This window comes from Caloenas nicobarica, chromosome 2, assembly GCF_036013445.1.
Source record: "Caloenas nicobarica isolate bCalNic1 chromosome 2, bCalNic1.hap1, whole genome shotgun sequence".
NCBI lineage: Eukaryota > Metazoa > Chordata > Aves > Columbiformes > Columbidae > Caloenas > Caloenas nicobarica.
In genome coordinates, this window is record NC_088246.1 from 73,992,016 (window position 1) to 74,010,413 (window position 18,398).

At 38.4% G+C, this 18,398-nt stretch overlaps 1 protein-coding gene across 1 annotated transcript; it reads left to right on the top strand.

Annotated features, from left to right (window-relative positions):
* The first annotated feature begins 1,544 nt into the window (after positions 1-1,544).
* On the top strand, positions 1,545-18,116 carry EEF1E1 (eukaryotic translation elongation factor 1 epsilon 1). Its single transcript, XM_065629395.1, has 4 exons — positions 1,545-1,672; positions 3,399-3,599; positions 10,599-10,694; positions 17,462-18,116. Exons 1-4 carry the CDS (start codon positions 1,571-1,573, stop codon positions 17,600-17,602), a joined length of 540 nt encoding a protein of 179 aa, XP_065485467.1. The 5' UTR covers positions 1,545-1,570; the 3' UTR covers positions 17,603-18,116.
* The last annotated feature ends 282 nt before the right edge of the window (positions 18,117-18,398 follow it).

Below are 18,398 nucleotides of genomic sequence, written 5' to 3' on the forward strand. Positions count from 1 at the left end.
AACAGAAGGTACAAATCTAAATGTCACCTTGTATCAAGATAAAGGGTTTCATTGAAGAACCAGGACATTTGTCAGGATCATCTTATTTAAGACGACTAATGCAGTGATAGCCCTGAGTCTGTATTTTGCAGTCATCACTAGTAGGACAAGACTAGCTTGTTGTTTCTAGTAAAAATGCTAGTTTGGTATTTAATAGTCTTCTGTCAAAAATTGCACTTTGATATTCTGCACAAATAGACCTGGCAATCTAAAATTGTTTTCATTTCTAACATTTATGAGTAGATGTAGAGGTATGACATCAACAGCAGAGTGTCTTCAATTACAAAGGTGATTAACTCATGTCTTGAACAAATCCCAAATACATTAATGTGCAGTTAGATGAGGTTATGGCCAGCTCAGATTTTGTGGTTTTTTCTCTCTTGACGTCACTACTGACATTAACCATGGTTCATGAACATGGTTTTCTTTACTTCTATCCGTTCTCTTCCTTTGATGCCCTTGATCGGTGCGTATAATGGCTCAGTTTTGCATGATCATCCTTCATTTTGCAAAATCTCTAGTAATGAAACTCGCTCTGAAACTTCACCTTCTCAATTTGGCTACACTTGGACAACGAGTTCAAAATCTACCGGTTCGAAGAAGGCAGGAGTGGTAAACGGATGGATAAGCAAGTGTAACGTCGTTAGCCTCGGCTCGTGAGAAACCTGAGCGGAGAGACGCGCACCGTGTACTTCACACACCGGGCGGCGTTCGATCCCAGACGCATCACAAGACAGCACGTTGCAATCGCGTTGAGCGACACCACCGACTCAAGAAGCCGGCAGCGAGGGCGGCCCAGGACACCGACGGCAGGGGACCCGCGGCTCCGGGGTGGCCCCGGCACGTCCCCAGCACCCGAGACACCGCAGGGCCGGGCGGTAGCGCTGGCAACCGAGGTCGGCGTGGGGCTTGGACCGGGGGAGCCACCGGCTCTCCTCCTTTTATTCGCCTCTGCCAGAGATGCAGCGACAAACCCATCAACACACAGGCGGAAAGCGGCCGTTATTTCCGTTGGGAGGGAGGCTGCTGTCTCCATCCCCGGTTATGAACCCGCTGCTTAGCCCCCGCCACCGATGGCCTGGCCGTGGAGCGGCGAGGAGGCCGCGGCGTCGATATTTCCCCACTTCCCTGCAGGGCCTGGCCGCAAAACCGCATTCCGACCGGCCGCCGGGCCTTCTGCTCCCAGGGCTGCGGCTGCGGCCGCGGCCCCTCCCTCTGAGGACACGCCCGGGGGGGCGTGGCTTAGTCACGTGTGCTGGGACGTGTCCGCGGCTACGCATGCGCCATTGCTCACCGCATCTCCCCCCCCCCCCCCGCCTCCGCGGGGCTTCAAACCAAAAGCCGGCCGGGCGCATGACTCGGCTGAGCCGAGCGCCTGATTGGCTGGCTGGCTCCTCCAGGCCAATAGCAGCGGCGGTTCCTTTGGCGGTGTGGTCGTCTCGTCTTCCCAATGAGGCTGGCGGTTGTTGCCAGGTGGCGGCTGTCTCCGCCCTTCCTTTCCTTTCCTTTCCCAGGCGGGCCTGCCGTGAAGATGGCGGCCGCCGCGCGGCCGGGCGTGGAGGAGCTGGCGCTGCTGGCGAAGCTGCTGGGGCTGCCGAGGGGGATCAAGTACGGCGTCCAGGGGGAGCGGAAGGTGAAGGGAGCGAGGAGGGGCCGGCAGCGGCCAGCGGCGCGCGGGTCCCCACTAACCCCCTCTTTCCCAACAGCTTCTCGCCTCGCCGCCTCCCCTTCCGCCTCCCGGGACCGGCCCCGCGCCATCCTTCCCCCCCCCGCCCCGGTGTCACGGTGGCCGGGATCACCCCTTCTCTTTCCCCGGGGCGGGCGGGCCTTGTGCCGGGCCTCAGCTGCGCGTTCCCGCGCGGTCGCTCTTTTCCTTGAGCTGGGGGTTCCACAGTTTCCTCCCTCGGCCTCTTCCTTCACCGCCCCCCTTTAGTTGTGGCTGTTGGGCCTCGCTGTCTATTTGCAGGTTCTGGAAGCCTCTTCACTCTACCTGTGGAAAGGTTACCGTGTGTCGTTGGAGGGATGTGGGCTTGAAATGTATACTTGTCCGCAAGCTATCCCGTTTCTCTCTGGATTTTCCTGGTGCCAGTGTAGTTATGTCTATGCGGGTGTAGTTAAATCGTGCTTAACTTCTTAAAAAATACTTTTAAAATATATTGTTACCATCAGAAATATATCTGTAATGAAGAACTGGTGCTCTTAAATGCTTCACTTTTTTTAAAGTACACATCTTGGTATTTTTAAGTTCTTATGGTGACGTTGAATCCTATGGTTTAAGAGTCACCTGAGGCATGAAAAATGTAGTGTGGGGCTGAGGGCGTCACAAATGTGTGAGGGGTTTTATGTGGTGATTCTCTCAGAGAAGGACACCAGAGAAAAGAAGCTGTTTGACTTATGTTTTTGTATGTTTTTTTATTGATTTTACTTACTGTTTATGATTAAAGTCCTGAGTAGCAACATATACATTCACTGGTTGCAAAAGCTTCCTTAATTATTTAACAACCCATCTGCTATTTTAATGCTATTACTGTAAAGCATAAATCTGGAAAATCAAGTAACTACATCTCTATGTAGTTAGACTGCATGTTCAGTTGTCAAAGATTCTTGGTACAACTGCAAAATGAATATTATGCTTTGAACTTGCATCTTATGCTAATTAAATCCGAACATAGGCTCCTCTGTGTGGTCAGACACTTAAAAAAAAAAAATCCATTTTAATCACTTCCTTTTCTATCATTTGATGGTATAAATGACAGAATGGGCTCTAGTATGTTGCAGTGACTTTCAATTCATTGACTTCATTTCTGACTCTCAGGGGCTCGGTTTACTTTCCCACAGTTTAACATGCAGTAATATCACTAACAAAGACCTGTTTAAAACCAGAAGTGTGCTGTGTTGTCATACCCTGAAACTAGTGAACTACTAAATTCTGTTAGAGTATTTGGCAATAGAACAGTAAGTATGAATAAGCATTTCAGTAAGTCTGGCTGCTGCAATCTGCTCAGAGATAAATTGGATGCTACTGATTTTACAATCTTAAGTCAGAGTCTTGAATTTGAAAATGAGTTAAAAGTTAGTTAATAAGATTTCTACCAGTGTTAGAATGAGTAGTACTATTTCTTGCTGATAATTGCAGAATTTGCTTAATTGGAGTTAAAGCTGTCTTGGTTTGTCTGTGCATGTGTTAAATTTCTTCTGTAAAAACTGAAACCACACCAAGGAGTAAAAAGAGAATGTACACTTTCTCTGATATATTGCTTTTAAGATCCTTTTGAGAGGCTATAATAAAACAATAGCTATTCTCAGAGACTGCTTTTTGAATGAGTTGTTTAGTATTGCACTTCTGTTTCTTCTTCTAGGTTCCTGTTCTTCAGACAAACAATGGTCCTGGTCTGACAGGATTAATGACCATCGCTGCCCACCTAGTTAAGCAGGCTAAGAAGGACCAACTGCTTGGAATTACTGCAGAAGAGAAAGCTGTTGTTCAGCAGTGGTTAGAATATAGAGTGACTCGAGTAGATGGAGGCACTAGTAAAGAAGATACTACAACAATTCTGAAGGTAAGGAGCACTTGATTGCCACTGAATTTTGGAGTGACTAGAGCTTGAAGAAGGTTACAGTGCTGATGTGTGTATGAACAGCCAATTAATAAAACTGAGCAAACACTGAAGACTTGACAGTATCCTTAAGTACTGGCTCTTATTCTGCTTGCTGCTTTTTACTTTTATTGACAAAAATACCCCAACAACCTGAAACAGGAGGGAAAACAGCTTAAACTCTAAAATACAAGAAGCAGAGCTCTTACAGTGTTTTATAGCTCTAATGCTGTAAACATACCAAGGTGTTTCAGATAGTTTAGAAATAGTTCAGGTGCCTCGTCTCCTATTAGCCAGTTACTTAGTATCTTCATAAAATCTCAGTTATATGCAAGTTGCATTCTATTTCAAGATAACACTGCTCTGATGGTTTTAAGAGCTCTTCTTATTGATTTGGTAGTTATGGAATAAAGGCATACTTCATGTTGTGGTAATTGGTATTGATACCAAAAGGAGTCACTGAACAGAATTGTTTGAGAAAAGTGAAATAAAGAAACCTCTGCAAAACTGCCCATCATATCCAGCTACTTGTTATGGAGACTTTGGTCTCCTGTATTAAACCTTTCTTGTAGTCTGAAGCTCACTTCCTCTTAAACAGGCGGAAGCAGAAAAGAGAATGTCAAGGGTCACCTGGTTATTTGAGCAGCCAAATGGCAAGGAGCAGATAGAAAAAATTATTCTATTTTCCTTCTTACTCCTTGTGACTGGCAATTAGTATTTTTGCAGTCTTGTGGGAACAGAGCTTGAAGAGAAAATTTGCTTTACACTATTAAGTACTAAGGGCTCTGTTTACTAAGTGTGGATGATACAGTAGTGAAACTCAATCAAATTTTGAAGTGTTTGTATAGTTTTAAAAGTATGTTTTAGATGGAAAGTACACAATGCTCAGTGCTACTGGTGAGTCTGGGTTTAGAAATAGCTTTGTACGCTGCAAGGTATTAGGAAGGTTGACTTTACTTGAGGCTTGCAGAGTCTTAATTTATACTCCTGATTTTTGTTAGGTGTGATGACTCTGACTCAACTAGAGTTTGCAGAAACCAAAGATAAACTGAAGCAGCATTCAAGAGTTAACACATTTGGTAACTTAAAATCAAGGAAAATCTTGGAGCTTAAAATGGTGCAAAGCAAAACCTTGTTAGTAATCTGCTGTCCTTTTCAAACTGGCAGCCTCCTTTGTTGTGAGGGCTTGGAACATCATGCCTGCTTTTTACAAGAATCAACTTGGTGAAAGCCCTAAAAGAACCATTTCTCTCACAGCCCAGATAATCTGAATTATGGTGATGTCATTGTAACTAGGCAATTTCTTCCATTGGTTAAAGCATGATTTTGTTTATATTGCTTTTTTTTTTGTTAACATCTCTGGTCTTATTTTCTACATGCAAATGCTATCAAAACCATTATAGTCAGGGTTATGCTAGAGGTATTGCATGAAAGCTGTCTACACTTTGGAATTTTCAGAACTTGATTGAAGGAGGCATTGACTAATTAGGATTTAACTTAAGGTTTAGCTGTACTTTGAACAGGTGGTATGACTAGATGGCCCTCAGAGGTCCCTTTTGTCTAATTAATTGAAAAACAAACCTTTATGACAAATATTATGTAAAGAATTTCAGTAGTTTTCCAAACAAACTTGTGATGCCTTTTGTTCTCTCCCAAACTATGGGAAGACCATATGAGAATAAGTAGCTTCTATTTACCTTGCTTACCCTTCTATCGTATAAAAACCAAAAGCAAGTTTTCTGTCTTGTTATAACAAGATCCATCTGTTCTGGTTGGCTTAAGTGATGATACTAATGTGTGTGTTGACAGAGCAGGTATTTGCAGAACTGCATTTGAGTATTAAAACTAGACACAGAGATAACGGTTTCATGCTGAAGCTGGTATCTCTTTTCAGTTTTAGCCTTATCTACACTGGCAGTGTAGAAAAGACAGTATTCCAAAATATGAATATGTAGGTAAGTCAAGTTTTTTCAAACAAAATTTTCTTACTGAGTAGCAGGCAGTGTCACTTCAGGGAAAATCTCTGCCTTTAGGTCTATTCTAATAGATATTGCCACTTTAAAATTTTCCTGCGGGTTTCTTTTCTTAGCAGATGTTGAATGGCCAGACTTTTTTTTTTTTTTTTGACACAGGGCTGCTCTGGAATTGTTCCAGCACTAATAATTTGATAGTATAGCAATTAAGATTTTTTTTTAAATTTGTTCTCTTGCCACCACGATTAATCAGAAGACGACGCAGCCTACCATTAAAGTGTACTGTGCCAAAAGGGAGTATGGGTGGGAAGAGAGAAAAATTAAAAAAAAAAAAAAATTAAAAAAAACCCCACAACACTAAAATGGGGAGGAAAGTCTGAGATTTTAAGTTTTACAACATGTCTGGAATACACAATGGCAGTCTTGGGACAGTTGCAGCCTAGAGCCACAATATATAAGAAGCTGCGCCAAAACCAGTTCAGTCACTTCTGCTACAAACTTTAGGCTGCCTCTGTTTAACCCTTAACTGAGGTGATGTGGTTCTGGAAAACATCAGTGAATAATTGGTTTAATATTTGTTAATTTGAACTGTAAGGGGTTTCTCTTGGCTTTAGGAAAATATGTTCTTAAATTGTTCTGGCTGACATGTTGACTAAAGCTGTTACTTGACATTAACACATTCATGAAGTAGTCAGAAGACCATCTCCACCATGCTTCTTATATTCTTTCAGAGCAAATGCCTTACTCTTCAGAACCGGTCAATGAAACTGGACTTGGAGTTTTGTCTAACTTTGATTTGAGCTCCTGTACGGGACAAAATTTGTCCTAATTTCCTGTGCTGTCTGGCTGTAAGTGTGAAATCCAATTAGAAATCTGTATACGAAAGCTTCAATTATTATTTAATGTGCTTGCTTGAAAATCACTGTTTCCAAAATATGTAAGCAGCTTAATCCATGCTCAGTCTGTCCTGTTAATTGACAGTTCTTATACACTGTTCGTTGATAGACTTCTAAATGGGATGCCTGCCCGCTTTGGGAAGCTTGTCCAGCAAGCATTTTTAAACTTTGACTTTGTGTTCACTTCTCTCCTTTTTCTGTTAGCACCAGGATATTTTTGTGCACTTACAGGTGTAGAAGATTTAATTTTTATTATTTGAGCAACACTGGTTGATTGTTTTTCTTCTGTCTTTTACAGGAAGTTCAGTATGTTGAATATAATATTTTCCAGGCCAGGTTTAGCTCATAGTTTGCCAGAATTAAAAATATAGCTATGCCCCAGCAGTGAAATTGTGCTTTGCTTGGATGTGGCTGCAGAATCCTTTTCTTGGGTTCTGCATTTGTCAGAGGCTTGCCTGGGGCATTTGAGAGTGCTCAGCTCTTTGTCTTTGCATGGTGTGATACAAAGGCATTTAAGGCATAAATTACCTCGAGAATATTACTGACTGAAAGGATGTGCTTCTGTGTGTAAGGGAAGCACATACACCAGAATGTTATTGTGGACAAAATATCCAAAACCAAGTTGGAGTATGATTAGACCCATTGTAAGCTATTTAGTCAATGTAAGAAGCAACTGTTACGTGCCCGAGCTGCTGTCTCAACTTGCTGTGACTGGAAGAGATTCAGTTGCCTTAATGGATGAATTCGATTACAGACAATTAGGTTGCATACTATGAAGATAGTAAGGAATACTGTGGGGTAGCCAGAAGTGTGCTGTGGTTGGGATGTGTTGACCTGTCACTCTAGATATTGATTGCAAATTGGATTTTTTTCCATAGAACAAGCAAATGAAAATCCATCAGTTAGGCTATAAATAACGTTAACATCTTTCTGTTGCTTTTTCACCCTGCATAGCCAAAAATGGAATTTGAATTTCTGCAATTGTTCAGTGCATATGAGTGCATCAAACTGCAGTTATGCCTTAAATACCTGTCTGAAATTTGAGAATGGTTTCCTGAGGGATTGCAACGATAAGTTCATATAGTTACAAACAACTTGCAAGACTATTTCAGTCACATAATGCTGGGATGATATATACCTAATCAGTTGAAGTAATGACATTCAGTACATGAAAAACAATGATACAAATGACAGCTAACAGACTTAATTTCCTGATTGTAAGAGAAATTCAAATACAGGTTTGTATTTATATTTTCATTAATCTCTCCAGGACAAGAACACTATTTCAGTCTAATACCATGGTCACTTAAAGCTTGATCTTCAGGAATTTTAACACAGTTGGCTATTAGCCAATAATGTAATAATCTACGGGAAGCATAACTCATGAGGCAAGAATGCCTAGATGTGCTTAGTGCACACAAAAAAAAATTGTACCGCGATGTTTCTGAATTAGCTTGTCTTACAGAATGAAATTGCAATAGCTGTATATTTTATGGGAGGAAAGGACATGTTTAAAACCAGAATTGTAAACTAACACTAAGTTGTCCAAGACTTAACCATTTTTGTCAAATTCCACTTCCTCAATTAACTGAATCCATAAAATTTGAGGAACCAGAATAAATAAGTGTTCACACTGTAACGGCTTACCTTGCCTTTAAAGTTTTGGGATTTTTTTTAATTGATAAATATTTTGACTATACATGTGCAGTACATTCAAGGAACAAATTTATTTTTTGTATGATATTAACCCATCCTGATAAACTGGGCAAACAATATTTCTATATAGAAACTAGCCTACCTTTTGAAGATCTATAAAACTAAGAGTTAACATGCCATAACTTCTTTGATGCAGAAATCTAAATTTTTTAGCGGGGAAATAAAAGTGTTAATTGTACCTTCAGTGATAATGAACTTTTTACTTTACAAAATCCTGATTCTGTAGCCTAGACTAAGAAGAAAGAGGAGGTGATATAATTTCAGTGGCATTACTTCTCATTATAATGCATGTTGAATTTCTGGTTAATCAAAATGAAAAATGCTGGTCAGAGAATGTGTCAGAATAGAAGAGTTTATGATTTTTTTTTTCTAGTGAACAGATTTCTAGACTTCTTTTTCTTCCTGCAAGCTTTTTCTTTGTAACACTGCATTTTTCTCTGTGTGTGTGAAATTCCACAGAACTGTAGTTACATGTTTAAAGTAATTTGAGAGCTAACTAACATGAACAAAGCAGTAAGCCAGTTTAAAGAAAAGAAGCTACATAGCTGGGGGCAGATGACCTTACAGAATTTTAACTATGTGGGGGTTAATATTTTTCCCTGATTTGCTCTAATAAAAGAAATCAAAGAAGACGTGGGGATGTTTAAATATTACAGAAGTACAGGCATCCTGTCATAAAGAGGTTATCAAAGAAATAGTAAGGTGGCATAATGGAGTCAAACTTGTCAAATTCAAATGTGAGGTCAGATGTCGTAAAGTCTCAGCATTTTAGTTTTGTGGTTTGGTTTTATTTATTTACGTCCGCACTGTAGGGTACCTCCATATCAATAAAATTACAGAACCACAAAACCTGCAATATGCTTAAGGCTAAATGTAATCTTTAAATTGGTTACTAATTATTAACCCCCTTGCCCTAGACTTCTTGTTTTTAAATAAAAGGTTATCTTAAAATGGAACATGCTGTAATTGAGACCGAAAAAGTATTTCAAGGACATTTTGAAAAATGTTAGCTGTGTTTAAGCTGCTCACTGGTCTTTCTGACCTGGGGGAAAGGGGTGATTCAAGGAGATCTTTGAGGAAAAAGGAGTGAGTGCATTTACTAAAGCTTTTTCAACCAACAGAGGAATACCATCAGGGAGAGTTTCCAAATGCAAGGAAAAGCTGGGAAACTGTCTTCCTACATTTCTGAAAAGAATATTGTAAAACTAAAGCTTCTTTGTGCTGGGATAGAGTTGAAGTACATAGTTTTGTTTGCCATTACGTTTCTTTCTTTAGAGAGAAGTAGGGGGCAGACTGGTGCATAAATTGGTTAAGAAGTAGGTAAAGTGTGGAGAAAAAGAAGGACAAGAAAAAAGAGGTAGAGCTGATCTGTCGTGGCTGTGTTCTCTAAAGTAACACATTTGAGCAACAAGTCTGTCAGCCTCCTGTTTTCTGGCAGAGAATGGCTGCCTACAAAAAGCCATGAAAAAAGGTCTGTCAGTAATACAGATTTGAAATATTTATTCACTGAACCTGAATGGAGGCCTTCTACTACCCACCCTTATAGCATCTGATATGGAATTGTTGAGAGATGATTTTAAAATACTGAAGCAGTGCTCTTTTCACATGGGCTTAGCAACTGGAATTGACAGTATCAGTCATTAAGAATTGCTAGCAGTTATTTCAACATTAATAAAAGCAGATGTTAGATGATACCAGCTGATGGGTATCAAGTTTCTGGCACTGAGCTTGAAACATGTTATGTTTCCCTGGTCCTTACACCTTTGCAGTTCCAGAACCTTGCTGACCACCTGCATTGAGTGAGCCCTGGAGGGCAGGAGAAGCTGCTGCTGGAAGAGCAATATGCTCTCATTTGATCATAGGATTGCATTTTCCATGTATCAAAAGTTAAACTTGTAACAGCAGTGCTTCTGAGTCATATGCACTAATAAAAAATGCACAGGTCTTGCATTTCTTAATTCCAGTAATTTGAAGCCAAGAAAAGACAGATTTGAAAGTGTTTCTGTGGAGCCAGCTTAATATGTAAAATAAATCAGCACTTGTATTTACAAAAATTTGAGTGGATCTAAGTGGGGGGATTATGAAAAACTGTGCCAGCAGCAAGCTGGCTAGCACTTTGTTTAGAGACCAGCATTTAAATTTTATTGAATTCTCGCTGTCAAAGGATGATGATATTTTAGTTTATCTTGACACTTCTTAGAGGTTTTTTTTCTTTTTTTTTTTTTTTTTGCTTCTGCTGAGTTGGGGTACATTAAAACTGGTGTTTATTTTAAATGCATGGTATCCAGAGGAAGTTTACTATTATTTTTAACTACTACCTTAATATTTTGTCTTACAAAGTCAATACTACAGCAGCAGAATGACTTTTTCATTTTCAGGATCTTAACATACACCTTGAAGATAAAGTCTACCTTGCAGGAAACATTTTTACCTTAGCAGACATTTTGATGTATTATGGATTGCACCATGTCATGGTAAGTGTTTTTTGCATTATTTTATATGTACTACTGTCATAATTGTTGTTTGTCTAAAGGGCAGTTTATTGTTGTAGAAGTTGACCTGTTAAATTGATCAGTGACAATAACAGAACAAAAATGGAGACTTCTCGTAAGAACTTCAAATATAGCATGTTTTTAAGTTGTTCATTTTTTACTTTTTAAATATTTAGCTATAGATCTGTCAAAAGAAATGTAGTATCTGTAGTGTCCAAAATGCTTTCGTTTCCTCTGTGTAAGGTAACAAGGAGGATACTTATCCCTGTGTTTCTAGGTATGTGGACTCTATCTGTTCAAGTTTAAAACATGACCTTAACAGAACTACTTGGGGAAACAGATAAATGAAACTGAAAGAGTGTGTCCCAACTGGAAGTACTAACCATGTTAGTACTGGAGAAATGCTGCTAGTGCTCTGAAAGATGCATGTAAATTAAGTTTCTGAAGGGTGAATGCATCTAAAAGTGTCAGCCGTAACAAAATGTCATTTGTTTTTCAAGACTTAATGATAAGACTTGATAACATATAGAGTATGAAAATAACATGGGGAGCTGGTTCTTAGGAGGCATGGAGTTGAGGAAGTTTGTACTGAGCGGAGATGTTGAGATTCTTCCTAGTCAGTTCAGGGTTTACTGCAAAGTGCATCTAAATCATTGCACCTCAGTTCTGAGCCCCAAGTGGTAATTTAAAGATGAAGCAATAGAAGTTATTTGTATTTTGGTGGCTGGAATGTGATTTGTAAATGAGCAGTCCTTCTCTGGAGTAGGTACTATTAAACAAACCAAAGGACTTCTACAAAAACATCTGCTAAATTCTTGAGAGATGATATGATGGGTCAGTTTTATATTAGAAAATTGGGGAGGAGAGGGATATACAGAAAAAGATGCCTCTAACAAATGCATGTATATGTAAGAATTGGTGAATTCAATCAACTGGGTGAATGGTTACTTTACACACTTAAAAGCAGGGATCTGGGAGAAGAGTGCAAGAACTTCAAAATAGAGACTGAGGAGGGTAAGATACTACAAAAATGAGAAAGAACTTTATATAATCTTGACTGTCCAGAAGGAAAAAGTTCAAATGAGAAAATCTCAAGCGGAGGAGAGAGGGAACGGAAGCTTCATTTCAGAATGTTTTTGAGAACATGTTAGAGTAAGTCACTTAGAATTAATTCTGTTAAGTCATATTTGCCTTGTAAAATATCTTAAGTAGTAGGATAGATGTGTTGACTAGAGTGTCAGAATGGCTTACCTTTCACATATGATATGTAGACATAGAAAAACCATGTACTTTCTAAAAATGATTGTATGTGTTTGTAAGAGAGTATGAGTTCAAATGAGACTCTTTAAAAATCTTAGGCAGGGGAAAAATGAAGCGTATTTTAAATTTAGAGTTTGCTCTAGAGTAGACCACCTAATCAAGAAGAAAAGATACAAGTTATTGCTTTGGGAAATAGAACAGATGGTAAAAACAAATGACTTGGTGCTCCTGGGTACCTGCAACTATCCAGACACTACTTGGGACAAGTTTATAGTACAACATCTGTTTCTGAAACATTTGATTTTTATGGAAGATAATTTTCTGAATTGGAAGAGTATAAAGGGCAAATAATGGGACGGCTATTCTAAATAAAGAAGAAAATCTAGAAGCTACTAGCTAGGAATTACATGTATTTTGAAGGTTTCAGAATTGATTAATATCAGTACTTAAGTACAGAGGTAACATCTTGACCTGTAGAATCCTGTGATTTTTATTCTTTTCCCTGTAATGAGAAGAGAATACATCCAGAGCTGCTTTTCTACCCTAAGCTTTAAGAGATGAGGGGACAGGGAAAGCTGCTGTATCATAATGTGATACGGTCCAGGGTAACAATTGGTTGTATCCAGTGCTGTTTCAGCTAAGCCTCATGCAAAATATCAAAAAAATGTTTCCTATAATCCTTCAAGGTGTAAGGGAGAAATGGGTGCACGGGGAGCAGACCCACAGTTGTTACTGTCTGTTAGGCTGCCTAGAAAATTGATCTGAAAATGTTACTGATAATGACCTTTTGGATTAATCTCTCTGCTTTTGACAAACTAATAACTACATGCTAACACAGACATTAGGCATAGAATACTGTGAATATTAGTGGTGTACCATGATTGGACTGAATGAGGCAAATATTATTAAAACTTTAAAAACGTTCTGATGCACATTTCATTGGAAATCTTTTTAAGACCACTCAATCCTGTTGCTCCATTTTTCACCTGGGCTTTCACCTCCCTTTCTTAGCATTTCTGAATATAGATTGTACATCTCTGTATTCCTCATTCCCACCTTCATTTTGCTCTTCCCATTATCCAGGGGGGACTGTGGAACCTGATTCTTCACTGCCCAGGTTCATCCAGTTGAATTTACTAACCAGTTTTTCTACTGAACAATGGCAACTCTTAATTTTGCAGTTGTATGCCCGCCTTTCATTCTTCCTCTCCTTTGTAGTTACCTTAATTAGCACAACAGTACTATGTGTCTAAAAATCCATATTGTGGGAAAGGAATTAGTATTTCAATGAGTGCGAATCAGATTCACAGGTAGTATTTCAGGCTTCTTGTAGACTGAATCTATTAATTGGAAATACATGCTTGTAATAATGAGGCAGGAACTAAATAGTATACATTGTTGTTCTTCATTGTAATATAGGTCACAAATGCCCAAAAAGTGTAATGCTTGACACTAGCTGCCTGAAGGAGTTTTTCAGTGTGACTTACATTGTCATGTGTAGCTTATCTGATATAAATATTGTTGTCTTTAGACACTTTCATTACTTAAATACATGTGTGGATAAATATGATGAACAGTGAAGTTCTACTAGGGTAAAGCACGGATTGCAGAGAAAGCCTGAATTTGGAAGTGTTGCTTGAGGATAGTGGAGGCAATCAGTAAGCATTAAATTCCCCCTGTGGTAATTAACTTGTTTTCTTTTTTTTTTAATTTGAAATAAAAAATTCCCTTATGTTTTTATTCTGCCGTTTGAAAATCTTTAAGAGAAATAATCAATACAAAGGTTGATCTTTTTTTTTTTAATGCTTTGAAAATTTTGTCAAAACCGAAGTAGTGGTCTCAAATTTTTATGTCTGACTTGGAAATTTCTTTAATAAGGGCTGGAAAGTAACTTATGGGTAAAATTTATATCTGCAAATGGAAGAAGCCTCAGTCAAAATTTTGGGGTCAAATCAAGTACAAATCAAAGTTCTCCTCGGGTCAGAACTACTAATACTGAACTATCATGAGACTGCAGTAGTAGTTTATTTCCTGATTAATTTTTTCCATAATGAATATTTCCTGTAGTAAACAGATTGACATGGATTTTTGTTGATATTCACTGATAAGCTCCATATCTTACTGGGATAACAGGCTTTCCTTCTAAAGAATTATGCTAGACACAGTACTTAAACTGAATTAAAAAAAAAAAACACCCCACAACAACAAACACCACCAACACACAACAGTTTTACTTCAAATAAAAGATTTTCAGTATGTTTCTTTAACATCAGAAAATTAGTCAAAACTACATCAAAGTACACGTATTTTATGAAATACACAATTCAACTGCGTTTGTGTTTTGTCTTTCCCTCTTATCTAAAGGCTAAATTTAAAAAGAGAAAGATAGTAGTGAGAAGAACTTCAGATGTAGGCAGGTATTTTTAGATTTCCCATGCACAGGCGGTTTGTGGGAATGGGAATTTATGCCTGCATCCCCAGTGCTACTGAAAGCAAATATAATTAAAGTTTGTGTATTTATAGCCTTTCTAGAAGATCTTCTAGCTGCATTGTATGATGTCCACCTTGGTTACCCTTTGTGAGCTTTGTGGTTGAAGAATAAGACTTCTTTTTTTTCCGTGACATGAAAAAAAGCCTTTCAAATTGAGTGTCTGCTTCTTTGCTATTAAAATAATTGCTTTAATAGCAAATAATTATTTTAACAGCAGAACAGCAGTCTTTCTTAACTTGGGGGAATTATCTAATTTAATGAGGAAGAACAGAAAATACCCATCTAACAAAATGTGTTTAAAAAAAAAAAATGCCATGGAAGTGATCTCTAAACAATTAACCTAAGAGTTATGTTCTGAGTAAAAAGTAGAGCATGCCACAGAGTGCTTTTTAATATATTTCACTGATAGAGTACATTATGTAAATAAGTAAAAATATCTTGCTTGTTGTGCCTGGAGTACAAAAAGGGGTTTGTTATTAGAGTAGCTGTCTGTTTTGCCCTTCAGATGTTTTTTCACTATGCTAACAGAATGGAGGAGGACTAGTTTTCCGGACTTCATTTTTAATTTACATCAGAGAAATGTGAAGATTGAGAGTTATCAGTATAAAATTATGGGAAGAAAATACTCTGTTGCTCCAAAATTGGTTATGAAAACGCTGAACTAAACTTCAAGTGCTTACCTATTAAAGACTGATAAAGGGTATTGTAGTTAAGTTCCATGAGTGCTGTACAGTAAAGTTATAAAATTACAGTATTTTTAGTACATGCTCATATTTAAATACTTTCAGTAATTTTAGATGGCTTTAGGATATACATGTTGCTCTTCTCATGTTCTGTGCTGCTTTGTGAATGGTTCTACAGCTTCATACGAAGCAGGAGCTTCCAGCTACCACTGCTTACAACAAACTGCAGGTGATCAAAATTGTTTTCCCCTAAATGGCACTGCATGGGATTTTTTTGTCCTGAATATACTGTACATGCAGAAGCTGAGGCAGCTTGTGAAGCATTCAGGTGTTGCATTTTAATAGCTTCTACTTCTTGTTTGTAATGCCTTTAAAAATTCTGGAGTCTTTCCCCTTAGCAGTGAGTTCCATAGGAAGAGCTACTTGGGTTTAAGAGGAGCTGCGAGATCCCTGCTTTTTGGTTGTTGGTGCGAGTACTATGCTCTTAACTTACTGTTAATAGAGCTCTAATGTTATGTGGCATTGGTTTCGAATTCCTTCCTGCAACTTCTTGAAATTCTTCCTTGGTATTTTTGCAGTGGTTCATCTTCTAGTATATATCCTTATCTTTTTATCTCTACATGTTTAAAGCTTTCGAATTCCAATCCATGTGCTGGGCTGTGTGAGAGAACAGTAAGGAGAAGCAGGTTACAGCCAGCTCTTGAAATCAAAAGGGCTGGCGTGTTATGAGGTGAAATTCATCATGAGACTTAGTTTTGAACACCAGCTTTTCAGTCTTCCAGCTGAGTAAATGAGCATGTGATTTAAAGTCTATTGGAACATACTTGTTTCCAGCTGTCCTGTGCCCAAGATCAAATTTGTGGTGAACCTGCATTACCCATGAAATCTGGTGTTTGTCGAACAAGACGTAAGGAACATGCCATCTGGCTAGCTTTTCAGGAGGGGGTTAACCTTCATTGGCTTTAGAAGTCTAAACATGAAAAATATTAGGCATGTCTAGTAATTTTTCTCTTAAAACTATCCTCTACAGGTGTGCCCTTTTTTGTTGACTGCAGGTGTTGTCAAGATGACTAAGTTAAGCCTGATGGCTAGCTTAGCTAACTGAAAATGAAGTGAGGTGAATCCTGCACTGATTGATTTAAGCATTGGTGAGATAACATAGGGTAGTAAGATGGGGTAGTAAGATGACATTCTGTTCTGGATGCAGTTTTTGTAGTCTGTTTTGAGGCTTACCTCACTTACAATTCAGTTGTAGTAGGTTAATGTGAGGAAGATGATTATTCTCTAAACTGATAATCTAACTTCATTCCAGAAGAATGAGGAGACCTGGAACTGCTCCTTAAGGAATGGTAATACAGGTGACGCAGCATGGGAATAGTTCTTCTACAGCTGTCTCAAAAGACTCTGAAGTAATGAAAGACTTTGTAGTGAAGCTTTGAGGATGTTGCTGACTTGAACGTAGATGACTTAGAAAGGTATAGTTAAGATGTATAATTGTAGATGACTTTAGCTGAGCCAGTCCTCAGACAGAAGTAAAGGTAGGCTTGAAGCCCTTCATTAATCTCAGCCACAATTCCTGTGGCAAGGAGCTGTTGCATTTAGATCTGGGTTAAAACAAGTGTGTGCTGTTGACTTGAACTCTGGTGAAAAACAGGACGTCAAACTGTAGGAGCGATGGTATTTTAAATACATTTATGAAATATGGACAGGTTTTCAGTTTGTTTTACTGTAGTAACTTCAATCATGCCATTGCTATCTTAATGTGAGCCAGTACATCTGAACAGTTCAGTGTTAAGCTGTGCTGTTTCTTAGTAACTATTGTATAACTATTACTCCAAATGGGGAACAACTTAAGTTTTCTATCCAGTCTGAAATTGCCTGAAAAAACTTGTACTTACAATACACCCTGAAATACAAAGTTGTCACTTTGCCTGTGAGGCAAGACTGCCTGCTGGATTAGTGTGAAAGACTTGTTCACGTTGTGGAACTCTTCCCTGTTCCCCCAATACTGCATGCTAACCCCGTGAATATATAGATGCATTAAATTCAAGCAAGTTAAGGCCCTTTTTGCCCCTCCCTATCATACAAATGTATGTTCCACCCTCCAGGTCTGTTCATTGGAGTAAGTTAAAAGTAAATATGTATTTTGGGCTGTGAATTTTAGTATGTGAAATTAAGATAGAATACTGCCAGACTGTAACAACTTCATGTGAGTGGAAATCAGCTGTAAAACTATACACTTCTATTTTATGTTACCAGATGTTGGGATTACAGTGCCTTGTGTTATTGGTGCCTTGTATTTCTTCCCCATGCAGGTGGACCTCACAGTGCAAGAAAAGGAGAAATACCTGAATGTGTCACGTTGGTTCAACCACATTCAACATTATCCAGGTGTGCGACAACATCTGTCTAATGTCATCTTTATCAAGAACAGATTATACACTAATGCTCATTAAGGAAAATCCTAATGTCATGTTGGAAGGGTGTTTCGGAGTTTAGAAGTTATACTGTCCAAAACCACTAACTTGCAAATACTGGTTTGTAACCTTCTGTATGTGAACCAAAACTGTTGATGCCTCAGATAATACAATTGCATTGAATCATTATTGTTCTTTCAAGAAATTGAATTAGTTAATTAACTGTATCATGTATCTGCTTAAATGCAACAATGGTAGAAAGATGGAAATAGTTTTAATTCACTATTTTTTAAAAATGAAAAGTTATTTCAAGTAAACATTCAAATGTAATTGGTCTTTGTAGAAAAGAATTACTTTCCTTCAATTATTCACTCCTTTTGCTATTTATTGAATTTTTACATATGTCCTGCTCTATTTTCATTTTATTTGCCATGGATGTTTACACTAGTTTTGTAAAAGTTAAGAGCTATATTGTGTGCCAAGGATGTGAAAAAGGGAATATGCAAATGTTACAAAGTATTTATGTGACTGAATAAATTATTTAAAAATGGAAGTCTTAATTTGGCTGTGAAACTTTAGTTTTTCTTCAGTAAACAAAATGAAGATTGTAAAAGGTTAGTTCACTTGCTGCTTCATTTTGTGGTGTCTGGATTTTTATTTAGATTCTAGAAGCATTTTCTTTCAAATTGGGTAACAAAGCTGGCTTTTTTCAAGATTTTGCATGTCTCACATATGCAAATGCAAGTGTCAAGAACCTGACAAACCAACCCCAAACAAACAAAAGGCAAAATCAACTAAACCCCCCTTCCACAGATTAAGATAATAATGAGCTAGT